The following is an 18,229-nucleotide window of genomic DNA, read 5'->3' on the forward strand; positions in this document are numbered from 1 at the left end:
GCCAGTTGAAGCTTAAGATATCTCAACGAGATATCAAGACAATACCCAGTCAGTGAAGATGAGTCTCTCAATTGAACACACGTTAAGAGATTGATTAGCTTTCTATTATTACGTGCCAATGGCCTTTTTCCAAACCTCAGACAGCTGAAGTGACCTGGTCAGAGCCTCAATGTTCTCATCTTTAGTTCCATTGACATCAATCTATAAACATTAGCCTGCATCCCTCATTCAAGCGTAGTCGAGTACCTACAGATACCAAGATACGACGCTTGCGATATTCTTCCTCGACTGGGACGGTCTCCAGCTCATACTCGACAAAGCGCTTGTCAAACTTATGTGCGCTGTCGTTCGCGTCTCTGGCCCGACCGAGATATCTGTCTCTGGCGTTTTGTTTTGTGATCTGAAAAGATAGTACGAGATCCGGCTTAATGTCGAGGCTGATCTTGCCGTCATCACCTGGAGCGAGAGGCACCTGGTCGTGGTAAGGCCATGTCCCAAACGACTCCAATTGTTCAATGCATCGTGGATATCCGTCGACCAAGATACCCTTCACCTCTGGGTCACTGCGATTGATGGCGTTTAGAATTTCGCGGTAAATGAATGGGTTGAGATCCTCAGAAGTCAGAAAGCCTTGATTGTCAAGCTTGCTCTGAATCTTGGCGGCAAGTTCGGTGGAGCGATTCACGCGCATCCACGCGCGAAGGCCATCACCGACTGAGTAGTGTACGAGATTGTATTTTTGGGCGAGAAAAGCTGACACCGTGCCTTTCCCCGCACCCGGAGCCCCTAGAGCATGGTCAGAAACGGCAGATGAGATAAGTGGAGGGGGGAAATGACTGTACCAATGATGAAGACGAGGGCAAAGCTGCGGCTCTTACCGCCTGATTCGGCGTGGAGCTTCATGGTCCTGTTAGTTTGAAGATGGTGGTGGTGCTGGGCTGTTGCTGAGGCATTAATCTTATCGTGACACAGCCTCGAGTAACACAAACCCAACCCAATTGACAGTGAATCATTACCAATCTTTCAGAGATCGAAATGGCCTCACGTACGGGGACCTCAATGCCCCCGCTCCACTTGACTTTTGAGAACCCTAAACCTCACTTCTGTGCATTATTCACCAGCCGAAAGACGGCTCCCTACTAGACAGTGAATATCTGCGACTGATCTTGTTTACGTTCCTTTAACCACACGTACCAAAACATGGCGCTTCTTTCCCTTCTCCGCGAACTTCACCTACTGTCTAGCTTTATTATTGGTGTTGTTGGTGTCTTGGGTATTGGCTGGATCATATCTCGAAAACAGTCCAAGACAGAGGCTGCTGGACTTCCCCCCAACGATTTCACCAAGGAATCCAATATTCCTGTGTCGGTCAATTACTTTCCCTCTCAAAAATGCAACTACACCTGCGGATTCTACTTCCATACCTATACCTCATCTTACGTCCTCCCGATTGATGAAGCGAAGCGCGGCTTGAAACTTTTGAGAGAAGCTGGCATGCGAAAGCTCAATATTGCTGGTGGCGAGCCATTCCTCTACCCTCGTCGCTTGACTGAACTGCTCAAGTTTGGCAAGGAGGAACTGGGCCTCGAAAGCATCAGCATCGTGAGCAACGGCAGCAAGATTACAGAGAAATGGATGCGTGAGAATTGCCAATGGCTGGATATTCTTGCAGTCTCATGCGATTCTTTCAACCCGGAGACGAACAAGAAGATTGGACGGGGCGACGACGGAGGGAATGTGATCCAGCTCTTCCGCATTGCGGAATGGTTCAGGGACTATGGCATCAAGTTCAAGTTGAACACTGTTGTCAACATCCACAATTGGAATGAAGACATGTCAGCTGAGATTGAGAGACTTGGCCCCTTTCGATGGAAAGTGTTCCAGTGTCTCATCGTTGCTGGTGAGAATGAGAACGCGACCCGACTGCGAGATGCGACAACGTTCCTCGTGACCTACGAACAATGGAAGACATTCTGCGACCGGCATAAACATCTTCCGTGCTATGTTCCAGAAGATACAAATGCCATGGCGAACAGCTACTTACTTCTGGATGAGTACATGTGCTTTTTGGACAAGGGAGAGGGCATGATGATAAAGAGCGAGTCGATCTTGAAGGTCGGCGTTGAGAAAGCAATGAGTCAGGTTGTCTGGGACAAGGGTTCTTTTCTCGATCGCGGTGGCATTTACGACTGGGGCAGATCCGATGTGGCGAAGGAAGGTGGATGCGGCGGCGGGAGTAATGAAAAGCTGCAGTGGTGATAGTCAATCGCATCGACGTCTCCGTTTAGACCGGCTGGGGAGTCAGCTTCGGAAAGCATGATAGTGTCGGAAACTGTATCGACACTGGCGATAGGTGTAAACATGAGCGAAGGACGAAAACGATTCGTCCTCGCATAATCCTTCCTCAGTCGGTCTAGTGCTTCACCTCATAACGCGATTCCTTATCTGGTTTAAGCTTATCCTTTACCACATGACAACGCCTCCGCACTCGCATTGAGATATCGGCTTCGCCTAGCATATCAAACGCGGGGAACAAGTTGGTGTAAGTCACCAAATGCCCCTACCGAACCGTTATCTTGCATGACGCGGGTCAAATTATATAACGTATGACATTGCCCACGAATCCATTTGCCTCTAGAGACAGATTCTTATTCGCTCTCCTGTACTACCATTGTTCGATTCACCATGCGCCGCGAAACAGATCAACCGAGTCTCAAGTCACAAGATACCAAAGAGGTCTCGGAAATGCCCGCCAAGACAGACAGAGATGCCGTTGAATGCGGATCAATTGCTCCTGGCGGTGTTACTGTTCAGACCTTGAAACCGTTCACAACTTTATCTGCACTCGGCATTGGCTATGGCACCACCAACACCGCCGTCGGACTCCTTCTCGTCCTTGGAAGCACTCTTCCAATGGGTGGTACACCTCTCTTCTTTTGGGGGTTCCTTGTCATGGCGGGTGTTGGTCTTGCAACAGCTACAACATTGGCAGAGCTTGCATCGGCCATGCCTCATCCCGGTGGACAGTATATCTGGGTCAATCGTTTATCCCCTCCCCGATATCGCCGCTTTCTGTCGTACACGATCGCTGTTGTCAGTTGGCTTGCTGCAGTTGCTACAGGTGCTTCGGCATGTCTATCGGTACCTACGGGCTTCTGTGCCATCATCTCCCTGCTCAATCCCAACTTTGTCTACAAGCGTTGGATGGGATTTGTTGGATTTCAACTGTTGAATATCTTGACCGTCATATGCGCCAGCTTCGAGCATGCCCTCCCACGAATCTCAAAGATCATGCTCCTCTTCAGCTGTATGACAATCGGTGTTATTTTCATCACGCTGTTTGCCATGTCTGACAGCCATGCTTCAGCAAAGGACTACTTCACAACATCGGTCAATATTTCGGGATGGCCAAAGGGAATTGCCTTTATCATCGGAATGAATGGTGCCAATTGGAGTTTCTCGTGTCTCGACGTCGCCACCCATTTGGCTGAAGAAATGCCATCGCCCAGCACCGATATTCCCAAAGCTCTGATGTGGACTATCGTTGTCGGATTTGGGTCTGGGCTCTTGGTTGTGACTTCGGTTCTTATCAACGTACCAACCATAGATGGAGCTGCGGATAACTCAGCTCTTTCTCTGTTCTACATGATTACCAAGAGCAAGGCGGCTGCTGTGGGCTTGTGGATTCCTGTTCTCATCACAACGGCTGGCGCAGTTTGGTCGATCCAGACATGGCAGTCCCGTCTTGCTTGGACCATCAGTCGCGAAGGTGGCTTTCCATTGCATCACCATCTCAGCAAGCTTGCGCCTGCTCCCTTTCATACGCCCATCTGGTCGCTGATCTGGTCTGCTTCTGGAACTGCCCTCTTCGGCTGCCTCTACCTTGGTTCAGATCTTGCCTTCAACTCTTTGATCTCGACGGGCCTGTTGCTCCAATACATTAGCTACAGCGTCCCTGTCGTTTTGGTTCTTTTGCAAGGACGCAGCAACTTTCAACATGGTCCGTTCTGGTACCCTAAGCTTGGACTGATTGCCAATATTGTCATGCTGTCATGGACAATGGTGGCTCTTGTTTTTTATTGCTTCCCTTATTATACACCTGTCACGGCTGTGCAGATGAATTATGCTTCCCCCGTTTTGGTGGGAATTTCTCTCTTGTCTTTGTGCTTCTGGTTCTTCCATGCGAAGAGGAATTATGAAGTAAAGGAGATTTTGGATGCTTGAGGAGTATATGGAGTAGATAATATTTAATTCATGTTTTGGCGTATACGTGCAAGCATATTTGGAGACGTTTGGACCTCAACACTGCGGTCCGAACTTCGGATAATCCCTCGAAAACGGCGTGCACCAGTAATTCCTTAATTGATCCACAGCCATATAACTGATTGAACTTCTGCAATGCCAAATACAAAAGTCAGCTCTGTGTTGATCTCACATCTCTCAGAGGCGCTAAGTCAGATGATCCGAGTTCTGGAGCTTGCTAGCACAGGCACTAACTAACTAACTTATCGTAAAAGCGGGGAATTCCACCATCTTCATCTTGTAACATCTTCCCCTTGTCACATTCTCATCTCCCTTCAATCCTACAAGATCTTGACTGAGCCACTTCGGCCCTCACGCGGGTTGACAATGCAGCAATCGATCAAAACCCCACACTCAAAGTCTCGCAATGGGTGTATCAGGTGCAAGGCAAGAAAGGTGAGCACACCCAAAGACATGCGCGCTCTCAACTGACATCTTGAGAGGTTAAATGCGACGAGCGGAAGCCTGCTTGCACGCGATGCGAAGACCAAAACTATGAGTGCCCAGGATATGCACTCAATGTGCGTTGGTCACAAAAGCACCAGACAAGGCCGAACACTGGTGAGAGCTCTTTGCGACAAAGGAAAGCAAAGAGTCGTATCAATACTTCTTCCAACTCGGTAGCCGAGGGTTTTCATCAGATGAACGGATGGCTCGATTCCCCATCTCAACTGGACTTTCTCATGCCAGCAGAGATGTTCAGCGTTGAAAATCTGTCGCAAGACCTCCTAGGAGCTGAATCCTCGTCGCGGATCGACGACAACAACATACTCGATTCGCCTGGCGGAAACTTGACAGTTTGGACTCTTGCTGAGGACTCAGGGTCAACATTCAGCATTGAAGAACCAATGGGACTGATCGGACAGCTGTTTGGTGATTCCACGAGCCACCCAATGTTTCAGCCTCAGAACCCATTGCAGGAAGAGCAAGCTCTCGTCCAGTCTCGATATTCATGCCCTAACCCGCACCGACGCATGTCCAACACCCCAACCACTCTATCTGAATACTTTTTCCGAGAAGTTATTACTCTCTACTGTTCTTGGGATAGTGAACAAAATGTTATGCGCAATATCGTAGAGAAAATGTGGCAATCTTCCGGTGTGCTCTATCATACCATACAGAGCATGGCTGCAGCATGCTTGTCAAAAGACTTCCCGCACCTGCTACCGGTTGCTCGTGAGGAGCGTTCACAAGCACTTCAACTTGTGAAGAATGGACCTCCGGAGATGGAGAAGCAGGTAATGCTGCTTGCATCCATGCTGCTTGGCCATACATCGAGCTGGCTAAGCCCTCACAACCTTGCAACAGAGACCTTTCGAGCAAGCCAAAACATACTGGATGAAATTGCCACCGACAATAGTGACAGCTCGGAGATGTCCTTCTTTAGAGACACCATGGACTATTGGGCTATGCTTCTTGTCTATCTTACTGACAAGAACGAGCTGGGAAAGTACCATCGAGAGGAACGGATTGGGCCATTAAACTTGATGAAACCAATCGAACCACATCCCTACTCTGGCATTTCACAAGATATGGTTCGTGCACTGACCGATACGGGGATACTCATATTCCAATATCGAAAACATATGTCCACCACGAAGTTCATGACGGAAAGCGATCTTGACGTGTTCAGAACTGCATTGCGTGAGGGCAGACGACTGGAACGCACATTCTTAGCACACCAGGTGCCGAGTGCAGTACACACCAAGAACCCTGGCGATCCCAAGACACCACTGAAGCATTTGGAGCTTATGGATGAAGCGTATCGATGTACAGGGCTATTGCAGCTGTATCGAGTCTTTCCCGATCTTTTGAACGAACGATACTCACCGTGGAGCAAGGATCACATTCTACGCCCTTCACCAGCACATCAAGTGCCCACAAAACAAGAGAGACAGCTGTGGCTGACACAATTTGCTTTGCATATCCTTGGTATCTTGGAAGAGATTCCGTTTGAGTCAAGGACTCGCAGTGCTCAGCCGTTCGTTATGGTTGCTATATCCGGTGAACTCAGGCAGACTTGTCAGAGTTTTCATGGCTCCGACGTGTCCATCACAGACCCGGGGATTTTGAGCATTGATGGTGTGTCTATTGAAGTGGCCCGTGCTCGGAAGTTTGTAAGCTCCCGGCTGTCAGCGTATACACACATTCTGCCCTTGCGAAAGAGCCAGGTTATTCTGGAGCTCATCAATCAAGTTTGGTCGGCAATTGATGATGGCCAGGAGGATGCTTATTGGTTGGATATCGCTTACGAGAAGAAATTGGGCACAATGATGGGGTAGTGTACTTGGTAGTTGAAGGTTATTCCGAGGGTTTTCATGATGCTATAGTCTATTCTATGTCGCTGTTCAATACCTTACAACTTCCCATCCCTGGCACCGCCAGGAAGAGCAATTTTTGCAAACTTGAGCAACGTTTGATCAGCTGTCAGCTTAGTATGGAGACGTTCTTCTGTGACGAGGAATGCTCGAGGAAACCAGCCGCTGACATCCTCACCAAGCATCATTTTAACCAACGCCTCACCTGTCAGCCAGCATTTGTCCATCCCGTACCCGTTAAATCCTGCGGCTATCCATTGTCCATCGTCACCCATAGTTCCCGTCAGAGACTCCGGTATCCTGCCAACTATAGGAAGTCCATCTGCTGTGTGACCTTGAATGCCCGACCAAATGGACTCGATCTCCGAAACGGCTTGTGACCCCCAGCCATTTAGAAACAGTTTTGGTAAGACAGTAGAGAGTGCCTGCCTTGCTTCTTCAGGAACATAAGTATCATCTGCAGTCAGAACATCCTTCATATAAGCCGTCTCATTCCCTATCCAAATACTCCCCGTCAGAGCATTTTGTTGCAAATAATAGAGACCGGTGTCAAAGAAGCCAGTTTCAGCGTCGAGGGTTGACTTATGAGATAAACTCCAAGATCGGGTTCCTTTGTATTTTGGAAATAATGGTCCCGGCTTTTGGACTGACATTGTTCCTCGGAATGGATACAGGCCTCCAGTTAAGTTGGGTAATAGGTGCGCCGCGTGCCCATTCGTACAATGAATGACCTTTTTCGCTCGGATGCTCCCCCTTGGGGTCGTGATAGTGTAGGGATATAGTCCCTTGGAGTACTCAACGCGAGTGACTGGCGTATTCGTCTCAATACTCAGTCGACCAGAGTAGTTGTCTAACAGGCGTTGATAAATACCAGTCAGCAGTCGGTAGGGCCAAATTGCACCAGCTTCATGTTCAACAGCCCCAGATGCATTCTTGATATTCCATCTCTGTGACATGTCAGAATTTCTATGACTTCATTGCGGCATGAACTTGGAGCATACCTCTGGAACCTGGTCTCTTTCGATTATACTGTGATAAGCGCTGTACTCTGGCACTTTGTCCTGAAAACCCAGAACGGACCTCTTCGCAGAAGCCCATGTCTCGTCATCTCCAACTGCCATGACTTTTAGGACATCTCGTATCTGGCACTCTTCTTGCAAAACAGGATCGAACTCTCTGACCAGTCTCATCAAATGATCAATATTCATGATGCTAAAGCGAGTAATCTCCCTTGCCGCTTCAATTCCATGCTGTTCAGCTAGAGGACCGAATGTATGTCCAGATGCTGTGACGAGATGCCCCCCATTGCGTCCTGTTGCTCCACTGACAAGAGTGCGGGCCTCAAGCACCGTTACACGTGAGTTGGCTGTGGATGGGTGTTCCAGTAGTGTCTTTATGACACTGCAACCAGTAATTCCGGAGCCAATTACCGCAAAATCAGTAAACTCTGGAAGGTCCCTCGACTGTATCGAGGCCAGAGACGGGTGAGGAGGTATCTGCCAAGCTGAGACTGTTGGATTTGGTCTGGGTAGTCCCGGATCTCGAAGGATTGCCTTTGACACATTCTTGAGAAACCGTGCTGTAGCTGGGTCTGAATTCTCGTCAGTGAGTAAGCTCGTGTTCCCGGTTCACGGACATACTGAGATACAAGTTCAGCTCGCCGTCCGAACCAAGCTTGATTTGGCTTTCATTCTGTGTCTTATCAGTTGCCATCTCTGCTGCTTTTCTTTACCTAACTAAGTGGAAAGTGAGCAATCTCTCTATCTATATCACACTGGAAGAATTCCGAGCTAGAACATGGAAGTGACTACACCAGTCGAGGACAAGGTACCAAGATACCTCTGCCTCCTTGTCCAAGTCCGAGTCGAGACGCTGCGAGTTACTGTGTTTGGAAAGTGTATGCGAGAGAGATAACGACAACGGAATGCGATTGGCGGGGTCAAGCATCTCTCCACTTTCGACAAGCCATGAATTTCCAACTAAGCTTAATCCGAGATAAGCCACCACAGAGTTTCCATCTGAAGAAAGACCGTGAGGGGTAATAAGTTAGCCCCGCCTCAATCTCATTCTGGGCCTCGTGTGAGCTGAAACCGGCGAACCTTTATTCGAAGACGGGAAACCAAGAATAACTCTTCTCGATTCTTTTTAATACAAAGCACATTTCTCCAGCCGTTGGACCTTTCGATCCGAGTGAAAAAGATATTACTATATTTCACAAATCTACCAATACCCTGCCAGTCTATTAGTAGCTAATTCTCGACATGGGGATTTATATAACCGACCTCACAGAGGCAGACATTCCTGGGGCAGTAGAGGCAGTACAGTAAGTAGGACATATAACGGTTAGTTCTATAGTTGTTGACTCAACAGGCAAGCCTTTGTTGGAGATCCATATAACGTGTGGGTTTATGACCAAGCGAAAGTGAGTGAAGAACATCCGTCGGATAAAAGCTCTTACAGAGGTTCCTAATGCTGACGCTTGTGCAAGTTTGACCGCCAGCGGAATTTTGAATCTCTCGCCATTCGAATGAGGTGGGGAATGCGCAATGGAATCTTTCACGTTGCCAAAGAAGAAAACAGTGATAAAGTGCTCGGCGTAGCGATGTGGCTACGTCCCCAACCAGCAGATCAGCCGCCAACATGGAATGACTGGTTCGAGAGCTGGAAACTTTACTTTGGACAAGTACGCATGAATCTGTGGTATGGTCGAGGAGGATTAAATGTCAAGGTATGTTGCTCAAGATCTGATCATCTGACTAAACACAAGGAGTTTCTGATCAAGACCAGCGTTATTATATATGGAAGGATGCCCAAGCCAGTGCCCAATCAGCTCTGTGGAAGGACCCTCGGGGTTACTACTTTCTAAATATCATGGTTGTTGTTCCTGAGGCTCAAGGCAAAGGAGTCGGTGCCAAATTGATGAAAGCCGTCACTGACGAGGCCGACGCTAAAGACATGAGATGCTACTTGGAGTCAAGTCGCGACGTCCCCAACGTCGCCATTTACGGGCGTCTGGGGTTCAAGTTCCAAAAAGAAATGATTTGTGATGATGACGGCGATGCGATCAAGTTATTCACGATGATAAGGGAACCCCATGCTGAGCCATCCAGCGGGAGATAGACCTCAAATATATATAAATGACAACACGACGTGGGAAATAGCTGTTCGATACTGCATAGCCAAATCTTGTATTTATCTGACTTCTGTTCTTCATTTCAGGGTATCCAGGAAAGATCGCAGTGCCGCCATCTCATCAGTCTGGATCGCGGAGAAACCGGCCCGGAGCAACCGACCCCAGACCGCTTCAGGGTTGTCCAAGGCAGCGCTGTCAGTGAAGCCTGAAGAGGCGACACTATCGAGAGTGTTGACCCAGAGATTGATTCCTGCCTCATGGAAGTGCCGCTTTATTGCATCGACCTGTGAGATGTCCCGAAACGAGGCTTCGCAGATTAAAGGCTTCAGCTCGAGAGCAAGCTTGACCTGTTGTTGCCAGTCATCATGCTCGAGATGAGTGCGTGCGATGAATGGAGCGTCATGTATGGTGATATTTGCTTTGATCCAAGCTAGATCATCTTTAGTCTTCAAATCGGCCCAGAAATCCACTTGCTTGTCGACACCCATCTTCCGTGCATACGCCAGCACTTCCGGGATGACATGCCGATGCTTGATGTCGAGGTGGATGTAAATCTTATCGCGGGTGAGGTCAAAGACGTCGCGTAAGCTGGGCAGCTTCTCCTCCGTAAATGGATTGTTTGGGCCTCCATCACGGTTCCTGAGTGGAAGCGATATCAGTTCTCCCAAAGTCAACTCCTCCGGCTTCCTGTCAACTCCAGTCATTCGATCCAGGCTCATATCGTGAAGCAGTACGAATTCTCCATCAGCAGTACGGCGTACGTCTATCTCAACAATATTGTAGCCAGCTTCAATGGCTCGTCGGACGGAAAGCAAGCTGTTCTCAGGAGCTTCATTCCATAAGCCACGATGGGCGACGATTGCACACTGGCGATGGGGATCAGCGAAATATTCGGAATAGTCCATTTCTGCTGCTTCTCTCTCATCAGACTTTTTTAATCAGTCAAATGAGATCTCATACGCAAGAAGTCGGTGAGGTCGTGAAAGGAATGCAAATGGTTCTTTATTGGTGGCTTGCTATCTAACTTTGTGCTGTTGTAGTCGTGGTGGATCCATGTAGACCAAACAAAACTGACTCTGGCCTGTTAAAGTTTCCCTTAACCGCTCAAGCTATGACATGTGATTCCCTGTTGATATATTCGTCCTTCAGTCCCTCTGATATGTCATGTTCATGTCGACTAAGCGGCTTGTCCTGTTGCGAATCACACCAGGAACCATGACTACAGTTGAATGACGAAACAGGAAAACTACCTGCACTACACAATGCAATAAGCGACAGGTCCCCAAGATCTAAATTTTAGACTTAAAGACCTCTCGGAATGATCGCAAATGTAAGTCCTGTCACGGCAATAGTCATCAAGTCTTGGTAGAGAAAGAAAAGCGGCATAGATGCTATATACTAAATGACGCTCTATTGTATTTTAAATGCGAGCATAACGCAAGAAGCGAAAAAGTCCTCAGTAACACAAATCTAGATCCATATGGTACTCAAGGCTTAGGATTCCTTCTTGGAAGCGGCGGCGGCGGCAGCAACTCTCCTCTTCTTCGCCATGGTGTTGAAGAAAGTTCCAAGACAGAACCCAACCAAGCTGAAGAAAGGAGCCCAAGCCTCCTTTGGTACAAACAAGGTTGCAATGGTAATCAAGACCGGGTGCATAGCGCACATAGCTTTTGTCATGGGTACCAAACCGGCGCGAACTGCAGCTCGAGCCTGTTCAGTTGTACGCGCGCCAGCAATGACGGCCATTGATGCAAGATAAACAGTATTTTGAATGGGGAAGAACTGTGACAAGTAAGGTAAGTAGCTGACAGTTGTTGTTGGCGACATGATCATATCATACCAAGAGCATAGTGATGAGGTTTTGCAAGACTACTCGTCCTGGGAGACTTCGTTGCAGAGTCGTGTTGAGGAAGTGGGTCAGCGGTGCTGCGATACACGCACCATAAAACGCCATTTGGGGGACACGGGCAGTAATTGTTGGGCCATGGCCTGGGAGCCCATAGGCAAACCACGATGCTACAATCTCCGTCAAGGCTGACAACGAGCCCTGAGTAAGCATCTTTGTCCTCAGTGGCTTTGACTGTAATTGTTTGAGGTATGCCTATGTTGTAAATGTCAGCTTCATCTTCAAAGATACAAGGTGCTCAAAGCATACACCCAACAGCGCCTTGGCGTCAATTGTAGATTTGCCATTTGGCGTATGCGTTAGAGAAGACATTTTGTTGGCGTCGCGCGACCTGTCTCTGTTGAGTCTTCAGGGTGCAAGTCGGTGTGAGACTGGATAAGATAGAGGCAGTTGAGAAGTGAAGTTGTCCTTGCTTGATGACGGATAGGAGAAAATTAAATGATGCCTGAGGCTCAATATCCTCCCTCATTAGCCGTGCACATCAGCCGGCGCCTCGGTCCCGGCTCCCCAGACCCGCTTCCCCTCTTATCAGAAGATTACTAACTGATATCACGGGAATAATAGAACGAATTGATTATTTCCAGCTAACCTGGACCTGATGAAGTATGAATTGATCTGGGCCATTGTGGTGTATGGATTATTGGAAGAGTATGTACCTGAAAGGAAGCCATACTACGCACTTTGAAAAAGAAATTAATATCTGAAATATGCTACAATCGATTTTTTAAAGACAAGTTAAGGATGATGACTATAAATCCTCACGTTGGCACGACTCTCCAGTCAGATATTAAAAGCCAGGGACAACATCAGACGTACGCAGTTCTTTATCTTTTAGTTATTGTTTATTATCTATGATAGAAAGACTAACGTCAGAAACCGGTTCCAATCAGAACCCAAAGCCAACAGCATAACATACAAGAAAGCACTAATGAATAGTACTGCTTGAGATATCTCATGATAGGAGAGCAATAATACAATTCATACTATAAGTAAAATAAATAAGGAAAAGCAAAGGAACCCCCGACTTCAGCTAAATCCAGGCAGGTAAAGGAAACGCAATAAGACAGAACCCCATTGGCTGACTGTTCTACTGGTGTCGTCTTGATAACGACGAGAAGCTGGGCAAATGAGCCAGTAACGGAGTGTATACCTAGTCCTGCTAAGTGAAGATTTTATTAAGGGATGGCAGAGATCTAGACCTGCTTTACATAGCCCGCCTAGATCTAAATTCAGGAAATGATAAACCTCTGATTATATGTAGTGACATGACGTGCGGCATCCGCTGTAGAAAAATAATATATCAAGCACCACAGTCCTTCTACTTAGATTCTTAAATAAAGACAAACTGCGCTATCTGTAAGAAGAAAAGATGCAGAGTAGAGATCAGATCGAGACTCACTGCATATGAGGATGACATGCTTATTATTAAAGGTGTTGGCCGGTAAGACCTTATGACCTGCAATGTGCCAGGGGTGTATGCTGATCTTCCTGCTACGTACTCTGTATGTACGGAAATACTTTCCAGTCAAGCTTTTTAGCCATTCGTTGAGCACACACTGTCTTAGCTACTCCTCATTCCAGGGGCTACAATGGAGGAGTGTCCTTGGAAATGAGGGCGTGAAAATAAACTTTATTCGTCAGCACCACGTTAAATGCTGGCAGCTGCCATAATTACCAGGTGGGTCGCACAATAATACGCACGCACAAAGAGGCTGACAGAAATGTATCGTGGAGTTGAGGGCTAAAAATGACCTGCTTATTTATGTCAGCAGCCCTGTCTTACTATGGTGAGAGAGCTTTGGTGTGCGTATTATTCTGCGATCCACCTGCATACCAGCAAATTGGCTAGCAAGTCCAGCAACAGCACTACCGGTACTAACCCTCTCGCTTAATGACCGATCATTTACAAACCATACACCAAAAATTGCACTATCATGCCGATTTGCCGGGTGGCACACCAGTAGCCAATGTGAGGGTCTCGACCACGCGGGACGAGTTGGAGTCTCCCCACGATTGGTGGGCATCACCCATGCTTCCCCATGGGGAGCCAGGGTGCGGGGAAGAGTCCTCCCTCACACGGATTACCGGCATCATAGATCACCCAAGATCAGGAGCCGATTACACCTGGTTGGCTTGCTATAGCCAAGGTTATCTTAAATGGGAGATCCCTAGCTCACGTCGAGGTGAGTCGTGAGGGGAAAGTAGCTCTGAATGTCGGTAAAAGCATCGGCAGTTACATCGCTTCCTTATTTAGTATGCAGTGCTTGCATATATGTGAGTAGATGTTAAATACAGCGTGCCAGGAAATCTAGCTGCTGTTTAAAACTTCATCGACATAGCTGCAAGAGAACGAGGACAGCGGGATCACCATGGAGATGAATTCCAATAACGAGGTAGATCATTGACAAAAGCTCATCGCAGCCTGAATGCTAATGATGATCGCAGGAGATCCATGCCATTGAGGCGGAGCTTCATACGGAGATTCTCCCTGGCACGGAGATTATGAGAGATGTTGCCTCGCATCATTTTGTCAAGGATCGCTCGGGGTCCAATCGCGTCCTCATTCCACAACCCTCAGACGATCCAGCAGACCCCCTCAACTGGTCACTCAAGTGGAAAATGCTAGCTATCATTGGAGCCAGTATGACCTCATTCTTCCAGGGCTTTGGGCCACTGTCTCTTGCGCCCATGTTCGGAGACTACATTGAAGCGTTTCATTGCACTCTCGCGGATGCTGTGCAGTTCACCGGAGTCTGTATCTTGGTTCTTGGTTTCAGTAACTTCATATGGTAAGTCCCTAACACCCAAGTCGGGACGGCATTTTTCAAGCTGGAGCGAATCACTAAGAACTGTCAACAGGGTTCCATTAAGCACCTCATTTGGCAGGCGACCGGTTTACATTGCGTCCAACTTGATCTGCCTGGCCTCTATGATTTGGAGAGCTCGTGCGCAGACTTATGGAAGCTTCATGGGAGCTTGTGTGTACGTTTTGACTAGCAACAGTTTACAGAACATTTTCTGACTATGATACAGGCTGAATGGTATTGGCGCTGGTCCTGCAGAGTCAATCCAACCCGCCGTCACTGCTGGTAAGCCGTCATGCTGAACATGTTAAGGTGTTCATATCTAATTGCATGCTAGACATCTTCTTCTTACATGACAGAGGCAAGTGGAACACGTTATACTGGGTCGTATACATGGGATCGTTGATGATTGGCCCCATTGTCGGCGGGTCCATGGCTCTCAACGTTGGCTGGCGCAACTTCTGGTGGTTCAATGTGGCCCTAGGTGCAGTTGTGTTGCTCTATACCATCTTTTTGTTCCCAGAGACCAAGTTCGTCTTTAGAATCTCCTTCAACACGCTGAACCACAACTAACAGCAACAGGTGGCACCGCCCTCACCCGAACGAGATCATCGAGGAATCCGGAGCGAACGAGAAGGTCGAGGGTTCGGCCAATGCCAGCCACACTGAGGCCTCTAGACCTGGTAGTGATGGCATAACGGAGCACGCCACCAGCACTGAAAAAGAGGGAACAGCCCCGGAAGGATTTGCTGATCTATCAACAAGCGAGACGGCTGCACGGGATCCGTATCTCGGGCGGGGAAAGCCTGCAAAGTGGCAGTTCCGGTTCTTCCAACCCAACCCACATCCTTTCAAGGCTATCCTTTTGGACCTGTGGATTCCTTGGAAACTGTTCGCATTTCCCATTGTCCAATTTGCCAGCTTCGTCGTCTCTTGGAGCTGCTCGTCATTCCTCACTATTAATCTAACCCAGAGCCAAGTTCTTGCCGCGCCACCTTACAACTTCTCTACGCAGACCATCGGCTTTACCAACTTTGCTATCTTCGCCGGAGCTTTGATCGGTCTTGCCACTGGCGGTCCTCTGTCTGACTGGGTGGCTGCCAAGCTCACTGCGAGGAACAACGGTATCCGTGAGCCAGAGATGAGGTTGGTTGCCATGATCCCATTCGTTCTTATTATGTACCTTGGCAACATCATTGTCTCGGTTGGATATGAGAACCAATGGCCATGGGAAGTCATTGTGCTCATTGGATATTCTTGCGCCGGCATTCAAGTTGCAGCCCTCCCCAGCATCTCGAGCACGTATGCTGTTGACAGTTACAAGCCTGTTGCTGGCAGCTTATTTGTTAGCATCACAGTTAACAAGAATGTTTGGGGCTACGGCTTTAGTAAATTCATTACTCCATGGAGCGAGAAGGCTGGGTAAGTTATTTACTTGTTTCTTGATTTAACAGTTACTAATTCTTGCAGATTTATCGCACCTATCATGACCAATGGAAGCTTAGTTTTCCTCTGGTGTTTGTTTGGTGTTGTGTTCTACTACTACGGCAAGACATTCCGTCGTTGGACTAAGAACAGCAGTGTACATAGGCTCTAGTCTTTTAACAGACCTTAAACTATTATTTGACAGTCATTATATTTACCTAGTAATAACAAGTAACAGACATTAAGCTCTGTATACAATCCCTTTTAAATCCCTTAGCGTTGACTACCCCTGACTGTAACCCCAAGGATAAGTTGACATTACAAACAGCAAACTGTCTAAACCGAGAACCGCCATTTATCAGATTCGCTTGCCGCTTCAACTTGTTCCTCTTCTGACTGTCTCTTTGCCGCAAGCTTCTTATTAAGCCATAGATACTGCGCGTTAGACACGATCGCGAATACCAGGGCGATAGATGCCAGGGTGAGGATGACCGTAAATCCTGTCCTATATAGTGGCGCATCGTGGGCCTGGAAAATCTGAGCACCTGCCAGACCAGCCGCATTGGCAGTCATGATAAGGAGAGCCATGGTGATGGACCGCTCTGCAGGATTACGAATGTTGACAGCAAGCCAGGAACCGTTCAACGGGTGAGCAACAGATCCCCAGAGCGTGGTACAGGTAAGAATGCCGTATTTGAGATCGCTATTGGTGCTTGTCGCCAGTTGTCTAGTCGCGAGACAGAATGCGAAACTCAGAACTGTAGCGAGAAGAATCAAGAAGCCTCGCCTCTGAGTTTTATCCGCAATCCATCCGAACGATAGATTTAGGACAATGACAATCCAACCGCCAACAGATGATAGTGCATTTGCTTGAAGGCGGTCATAGCCATAACTTGCAATGATGGACGGTTGATATGTTCCGAGTGGTGAGATAATGGCAATGCAGCAGAAGGAGACAGTCAGCTGCGGGTAAATACACCACCTGGAAAAGGCGGCTTTGATGTCAACCCACTTGACATATTTGTGTCTTGGACCTTGGCTAGGATTGTCAAGGTTAACACGGTTGGTGAGGATGTGGATCTCCTGCGGTGTAAAGTATAAGTGACCGAAGATGTTTGACGGGTTTGCGGGAGAGTTTGGCATGAGAAAGGCGAAAACAACACCGATCACTATTGTGATGATTCCCTCGAGGAGGAACATCCACTGCCAACCAGACAATCCAGCTATACCTCTCATCTGGAGGATGCCATAGGCAATAAGACCACTTGCGGCCGAAGCAATCATGTTGCCAAGGAAGAAGGCAGTGAAGCGTCTGCTAGTCTCATTGCGTTTGTACCACTGTGTCAGGGTGTACAAGCCGGCAGGAATGAAACCGGCTTCCAAAAGGCCGAGTAACAGTCTAGTAGCATAATATGCACCGACGCCTTTGCCTTTGATGAATGCTTGAAAGGTGGCGACCAAGCCCCAGCAAAAGATCTGGCAGCTAATCCACTTCTGAGGACCTAAGCGATAGAGAACAAGATTGCTCGGCAGCTCTAGTAGCACAATTCCCAGACTGAGGAGTTGGTTCCCAATGTTGAACTGGAATTGAGTGATGCCGACTTCAGGGAGGAAGAAGTCTGTAAGGGCGTTGCCGATGTTGCCGCGGTCGAGCTGCAAAACGAAGAAGCCCGCGATAAGCAGAGGCATGATAAGAAGATCCAGCTTGCGAACGAGAACCCGCTCTTCGGCTTCAGACCAATCAATAATGGTATTCTGCTCAGGACCATTGATTTCATTGTCTCGACCCGAACTGTAGTCATCTACAGTTGATGGAAGTGGCTCCTTTTCGATCATCATGCTTCAGGTTGTAATTGAGAGATCAAGGTAGTTGTGGGCGTTGAATCATTGATGGTACATGACAGAGACTACATAATAAATAATTTTTATAACAGCCGCGTTTCCATCTCGCAATCTAGATGCGGCATTTCGCAATACTCCAGCTTCCAGTTTATTGCACTTACATCTTCCCCAACTCATAAAGTAGCTGAATAAAATAATTTGTGATGCCCTGTAACAATGGAAGTCGCTGCGTAGTCGAATCGAACAAACCAATGAGGCCATGATCCGAGCGACAGCCCGGTCCTTCTGGCTTGCTTAGCGTTATCATGAACGAGGGCTAGCTTCGATCTGTCAAACGCCATCGACATGTGAATCTTGCGTGCTTGGAAATGTTGAAACTGGGACCAATGGAAGCATCATCCGAGGCACACTAAAACCTGGAGTTGGTTAGTGGGTGGGGGGCATTGTCCTGACTGTACCAAATGGAGCATGACATTTACAACCAACAGCTTCCGACTCT

At 47.9% G+C, this 18,229-nt stretch overlaps 9 protein-coding genes across 9 annotated transcripts; 4 read left to right on the plus strand and 5 right to left on the minus strand.

Moving 5' to 3' along the window:
* Positions 1 to 108: 108 nt before the first annotated feature.
* FTJAE_12540 (adenylate kinase) lies at positions 109 to 903 on the minus strand (the record flags this gene model as incomplete). Its single annotated transcript, XM_037345597.1, has 3 exons — positions 109 to 201; positions 251 to 786; positions 843 to 903. 3 exons carry the CDS (start codon positions 901 to 903, stop codon positions 109 to 111), a joined length of 690 nt encoding a protein of 229 aa, XP_037200413.1.
* Positions 904 to 1,200: 297 nt separating this feature from the next.
* Positions 1,201 to 2,259, plus strand: FTJAE_12541 (radical s-adenosyl methionine domain protein; the record flags this gene model as incomplete). The annotated part of the gene is made up of 1 exon (XM_037345598.1): positions 1,201 to 2,259. One exon carries the CDS (start codon positions 1,201 to 1,203, stop codon positions 2,257 to 2,259), a length of 1,059 nt encoding a protein of 352 aa, XP_037200414.1.
* Positions 2,260 to 2,685: 426 nt separating this feature from the next.
* FTJAE_12542 (HNM1-choline permease) lies at positions 2,686 to 6,584 on the plus strand (the record flags this gene model as incomplete). Its single annotated transcript, XM_037345599.1, has 2 exons — positions 2,686 to 4,000; positions 4,810 to 6,584. 2 exons carry the CDS (start codon positions 2,686 to 2,688, stop codon positions 6,582 to 6,584), a joined length of 3,090 nt encoding a protein of 1,029 aa, XP_037200415.1.
* A 74-nt stretch (positions 6,585 to 6,658) lies between these two features.
* FTJAE_12543 (FAD dependent oxidoreductase superfamily) lies at positions 6,659 to 8,333 on the minus strand (the record flags this gene model as incomplete). The annotated part of the gene is made up of 3 exons (XM_037345600.1): positions 6,659 to 7,567; positions 7,622 to 8,211; positions 8,261 to 8,333. 3 exons carry the CDS (start codon positions 8,331 to 8,333, stop codon positions 6,659 to 6,661), a joined length of 1,572 nt encoding a protein of 523 aa, XP_037200416.1.
* A 548-nt stretch (positions 8,334 to 8,881) lies between these two features.
* FTJAE_12544 (acetyltransferase GNAT family) lies at positions 8,882 to 9,740 on the plus strand (the record flags this gene model as incomplete). Its single annotated transcript, XM_037345601.1, has 4 exons — positions 8,882 to 8,943; positions 8,991 to 9,042; positions 9,109 to 9,348; positions 9,408 to 9,740. 4 exons carry the CDS (start codon positions 8,882 to 8,884, stop codon positions 9,738 to 9,740), a joined length of 687 nt encoding a protein of 228 aa, XP_037200417.1.
* Positions 9,741 to 9,830: 90 nt separating this feature from the next.
* On the minus strand, positions 9,831 to 10,658 carry FTJAE_12545 (glycerophosphoryl diester phosphodiesterase; the record flags this gene model as incomplete). The annotated part of the gene is made up of 1 exon (XM_037345602.1): positions 9,831 to 10,658. The coding sequence occupies one exon, from the start codon at positions 10,656 to 10,658 to the stop codon at positions 9,831 to 9,833; it is 828 nt and encodes a 275-aa protein (XP_037200418.1).
* Positions 10,659 to 11,247: 589 nt separating this feature from the next.
* FTJAE_12546 (uncharacterized protein) lies at positions 11,248 to 11,971 on the minus strand (the record flags this gene model as incomplete). Its single annotated transcript, XM_037345603.1, has 3 exons — positions 11,248 to 11,535; positions 11,594 to 11,854; positions 11,909 to 11,971. 3 exons carry the CDS (start codon positions 11,969 to 11,971, stop codon positions 11,248 to 11,250), a joined length of 612 nt encoding a protein of 203 aa, XP_037200419.1.
* A 2,057-nt stretch (positions 11,972 to 14,028) lies between these two features.
* Positions 14,029 to 16,060, plus strand: FTJAE_12547 (HOL1 substrate-H+ antiporter; the record flags this gene model as incomplete). Its single annotated transcript, XM_037345604.1, has 7 exons — positions 14,029 to 14,052; positions 14,105 to 14,448; positions 14,519 to 14,641; positions 14,693 to 14,748; positions 14,801 to 14,993; positions 15,046 to 15,885; positions 15,934 to 16,060. 7 exons carry the CDS (start codon positions 14,029 to 14,031, stop codon positions 16,058 to 16,060), a joined length of 1,707 nt encoding a protein of 568 aa, XP_037200420.1.
* Positions 16,061 to 16,224: 164 nt separating this feature from the next.
* Positions 16,225 to 17,724, minus strand: FTJAE_12548 (nicotinamide mononucleotide permease; the record flags this gene model as incomplete). Its single annotated transcript, XM_037345605.1, has 1 exon — positions 16,225 to 17,724. The coding sequence occupies one exon, from the start codon at positions 17,722 to 17,724 to the stop codon at positions 16,225 to 16,227; it is 1,500 nt and encodes a 499-aa protein (XP_037200421.1).
* Between the last annotated feature and the right edge of the window lie 505 nt (positions 17,725 to 18,229).

The sequence above is a fragment of the Fusarium tjaetaba genome (assembly GCF_013396195.1).
Source record: "Fusarium tjaetaba strain NRRL 66243 chromosome Unknown NRRL66243_c0000344, whole genome shotgun sequence".
NCBI classification, from domain to species: Eukaryota; Fungi; Ascomycota; class Sordariomycetes; order Hypocreales; family Nectriaceae; genus Fusarium; species Fusarium tjaetaba.